At 43.1% G+C, this 1539-nt stretch overlaps 1 protein-coding gene across 2 annotated transcripts in view; it reads right to left on the bottom strand.

Moving 5' to 3' along the window:
• Positions 1-608, bottom strand: part of LOC111268046 (coiled-coil domain-containing protein 43) — a 3401-nt gene extending 2793 nt beyond the window's left edge. Inside the window, exon 1 of one of the 2 annotated variants that reach the window (XM_022846761.2) lies at positions 141-608. In XM_022846761.2, the coding sequence (XP_022702496.1) occupies positions 141-273 (133 nt within the window). In that variant the 5' untranslated portion in view covers positions 274-608. The remainder of the gene's footprint in view (positions 1-140) is intronic. The other variant, XM_022846752.2, reaches the window with a different exon arrangement.
• Positions 609-1539: the final 931 nt, after the last annotated feature.

The raw sequence follows: 1539 nt of genomic DNA, 5'->3' as shown, positions 1-1539 counted from the left end.
ATACAGTTGAATTGTGTGAACATGCTTAAAAACAAACCCGAGTGCTTATTTTTTATTCCCTATACCGCCGGCCTTCTCAGTTATTCTTTCGCTTCTTTAAAATAAACTTGAGCACTTTAATCTTACCCGCGGTAACCTACCCTCTATAGCTTCAAATTTTTGTTCACGACTTTCGTCTCCCTCGAGGATTCCGTGGATATAACTGGTAAACACGTCAGTATCCACTTTCAGCGAAGCCAGCTGGGTGCACAGCCACTGTTCGAAATTGGACATTTTGTTTTCGTGTTAAGGCCACTACAATTACAAAGCCAATAACAATTTGTAATTTTCAGACAAACCCGAGCCAAAAGTCTGAACTTCGGCTTCCGTAGAAGAACGTGCGTCTTCCAATGAAACTGCAGAGCAAAAAAGCGTGCTGATTGCACCAACGCTTTCGTATTGATGGCGTTATTGTCAAGGATGCTCCACCGATGTGGTGAGCATCCGATGTGTTCGTCTGTCAGAACATGACCACTACGATTATTGCCTCGTGCTCGTGTCAGGGTGCAGCAAAACGCGCAGGGCGCGTGCAGCCCCGGTAGGTACAGCGAAACGGTGGAGAACAAAAATGGAAAATGGCGCCACCTAGGCAGAATTTTCGTCTAGCAGACGATGCGAATATTTCGAATTGTCACTGTGAAAATTTTCAATTATTTCAGGCCGTTTTCGTCGCATAAATTTCTTACTAATTTTATTAACACTAGCAATGGGGAGTTCTGATAAGATGTTGTTTACCTATGAAACATATTCTGTGAGTAAATTGTTGACAGTGACCTTTCAGTCACTGTAAAGGCTGGTTGCTTCTAACAATGATTGGCCAGCCCTTGACCAATGAGAAGCGTTCGTTTCTCACCTGCAAAACGCCCAGGGTTGCCGTTGGTGCGAACTCGTCTCCTGGTACGCTTCGTATGCCGCCAAAGGTCAACGCACTTCGAAAAGGTGTGAGTTTTTTCATTCTCTTTTGTTGAAAGCCAAAGTGGCTGAATGACGGCAGTTCGGTAGGGGGCCGGTTGTGATCGAATGTTTTTGCAGTTGATGCTGCAGAATGAGTGAGAGACAAAGAGAGAGAAATGGGCGAGGATGACGATGAAGCCGAGCACATGCGCTCGCCTGAGTTTGACAGGATCACAATATAAATAGGGTATCGTTGATACCACAGAACATCCATTGCAGTGGAGAGAGTGTGTAATATAATTGTCAGATGTGCGAGGTTGGACCACAATAAAATTGCTACAGCGGTCAGGACTGTCTCACATATGCCATTCCCTGCGTTAACATCTGTTGCTTAGGAGATTTCGGCAGTGGTCGTTGACTCTCTTCTTTGTATTACTGCAACCTGTTTAATTTTAGCTGACTGAGGAAAACCGTTTACGTTCGTAAATAAACTTGTTTGACCTTGTTTCGTGTCATAATGCTTAACTATTAATCAGTATACCACGTTTACAACCTAACAAATGTATTTAAATAAAGTTTACAACCTAACAAATGTATTTAAATAAA

Source organism: Varroa jacobsoni, unplaced genomic scaffold (genome assembly GCF_002532875.2).
Source record: "Varroa jacobsoni isolate VJ856 unplaced genomic scaffold, vjacob_1.0 scaffold_131, whole genome shotgun sequence".
Taxonomy (NCBI): Eukaryota; Metazoa; Arthropoda; class Arachnida; order Mesostigmata; family Varroidae; genus Varroa; species Varroa jacobsoni.
This window is presented reverse-complemented; position numbering and strand designations above follow the sequence as displayed.